This window comes from Triticum dicoccoides, chromosome 1A (assembly GCF_002162155.2).
Source record: "Triticum dicoccoides isolate Atlit2015 ecotype Zavitan chromosome 1A, WEW_v2.0, whole genome shotgun sequence".
NCBI lineage: Eukaryota > Viridiplantae > Streptophyta > Magnoliopsida > Poales > Poaceae > Triticum > Triticum dicoccoides.
The window spans coordinates 356312766-356315364 of NC_041380.1; the positions used below are offsets into that span (position 1 = coordinate 356312766).

At 43.1% G+C, this 2599-nt stretch overlaps 1 protein-coding gene across 1 annotated transcript in view; it reads right to left on the bottom strand.

Moving 5' to 3' along the window:
- LOC119272793 (DAR GTPase 2, mitochondrial-like) overlaps positions 1–418 on the bottom strand; it is a 3588-nt gene extending 3170 nt beyond the window's left edge. The window contains exons 1-2 of the mRNA XM_037554183.1: positions 234–418; positions 6–119 (exon numbers count right to left, since the gene is read on the bottom strand). Of these exons, the coding sequence (XP_037410080.1) occupies positions 6–119; positions 234–395 (276 nt within the window). The 5' untranslated portion in view covers positions 396–418. The remainder of the gene's footprint in view (positions 1–5; positions 120–233) is intronic.
- Positions 419–2599: the final 2181 nt, after the last annotated feature.

The following is a 2599-nucleotide window of genomic DNA, read 5'->3' on the forward strand; positions in this document are numbered from 1 at the left end:
GTTACCTCGGTTTCGGACGGATCAGCCAGGTCGGCCTTGTTGAGCGCGACGAGCCGACGCACATCGGGCTCCCACGGGGAGCGGCGGTGGAGAAGCTCAAACGCTGAGGTGGCGGGTACCTGCGAGGGAGAGGGAGAATCCACGAGCTTGTGAGTTGTTAGTCGAATCCCGTCTCGTCTGAAAGGTGGAGAGTAGAGTAGCGAGAAGGACGGTGGCAGTGGCGGCGAACGTACGCGGGCGTCGCGGACCTCGAGGACGAGGTCAACAAGGGGGAGTCGGGCGCGGATGGCGCGGTCGGCGGCGGCCATATGACGGCTGTACCAGGCGCCGGAGAGGCCGCGCACGGCCGCGCCCAGGCGCTGCGAGAAGGCCTCCGCCGCCGCTGCTCTTGCCATTGCAGACGCCGGACCAGGCGGGAGTGCTTGATACTGCGGTGGGCCGTAGAGTAAGACCCAGAAGGATTATCGCGTCGGCTAATGGGCTTCTTTTCTACGCTGAATTTATCGTCGTGGGCTCGAGCTTCCAAGGCCACCTGCGCGATTAGACTGTGTCTGCGTTCCACTTAACGCCAAAAAAAAAACTTAACGCCAAAAAAAAACGTAACGCATTATATACCCCTCAAAAAAAACTTAACACATTAATTCTCAAAAAAAAGTAACGCATTATATTTCTCTCAAAAAAATACTTAATGTATTATATACCCCAATCAACATAAAAAAACTTTAAAAAATCTAAGGTGGCATACTTTTTTTGCGAGTAAACTTCCGTTCTATTCATCTTTAATCTTGACAGCACAACGAACACCAAAAATACTAAAAATTACATCCAAATACATAGACCACCTAGCGATGATTACAAGCATTGAAGCGAGCAGAAGGCGCGCCATCGTCATCACCCCTGCCTCGCTGGAATCAGGCAAAACTTGTTATAATAGACAATCGGGAAGTCATCATGCTAAGGTCTCATAGAACCAGCACAGCAGAACAGCAACCGCCGCCGATGAAGAATAATGTTATACTTTGTTCTCATAAAAATAAACTTGACGTACTAAACGTATTACTCTCACAAAAGAAACTTAACGTGTTACATGTTCATCAGTTAAATATGATGTGGAGAGTGATCAATGGATGGATTTCTGCTATATGTGAGCATCTTTATTATTACGGTGTGAGAGAGCCATGCTGATTGGTACTTGTAACATTCAGGAACTGTCGGTATTAGATCACTCTATACCTGCTTTTGGGGGATTCCTATCAACGATCGACCCCAGTTGTGTACCGCACATTATCTCCTATTTCCGCAATTTTTCATACGTCATCGCTAACAAAGTAGTCATGTCTTTAACTTTTCATGTATTATTGCTAGCATACGTTCAATCATTTCACTTAAAGTTAGGCCTCGATTGGAGCGTGAGAACTCAAAAACGTAGGAAAAGAAAAACTATAGAAATTGAGATGTCGTGTAGCATGAATTCTCTGGATCCTTTTCGCAAAAAAAATTTTACATGAATCCAATCCAATACAAAGTAGTACTCCAAAACTTTCGTTTGGATACTGCACAGGATAAATGTGGGAATTCTAGACACAGGGAAAAGAAAACATGAGATAAAACCACATGTTTTTTCCTTCAAAATTCATATGGATTGCTCCTCATTCCATAGGATTTTCACATCAATCTTGGGGAGCCATTTCTTAGTCCCAAACTGAACCGTGGGAATTTTCCCTATAGAAATTGAATCTTCCAAAAATTCTATAAATTTATTTATTTCAATAAGGGCCTTAATGAGCACACAACATGAAGCGTGAGAAGCGAAGAGTAGGAGGGCGTGCAAGAGCCTGAGGCCAGCGCCTCATAGCTCGCACAGTCACACCTAAACCTAAATCCCATATGTTGTGATTACAGTTGACATTACGCAAACTTGATGTTAGTGTTGTTTGTTGGATCGACTGCATATGAAAAATTCATTTCTATATTACTGCAGAACTACCTAATAACATAAGGCAATAAGTTCTTTTGCATTGCAGAAAACATGAGGAATAGGTTAATTGAGAAGCTAACATTATCATTTGTCAGTTATGCTTCAAGAATTAAGCGAAAAATAAGTTCATTGCTTCAAGACGATTGTACATATCGCGAAGTACACCGTTACAAAATTTTGTTGTCAATGAGATTATTGATTTATTCGATGGGCTTGGTGGTCGTAGGGGTACATTTGGACAAATAAACATGTTGTTTTGTTTTACAATGGTGCCATGATTCGACATAGACACTATATCTAATGTTTGATGTATTGTTGTGTAGTATATTTGGCGGGCATAGGTTGTCCTTTTTAGCCTATATGGTGGTCATAAAGGTACATTTGGGCACAATCAGAGCCAAGATTTGATCAAACCCTGGGCCAAAAGAAAAGGATGGGTATGAAGGTTTTTTATTTGCACCTCCAACTACTCCAATAAAGTACTCCTAAAACACAATATAAAGTATGGTTCAAAGTAAGAAGTCAGGAAAAGTTTTTCCCCTAGGTCTCTCCTAGGGTTCTTCTTATCCCTTGCGGCGCCCCCGCTAGGGTTCCAACACTACCCGGAAGATCTCTCGATCT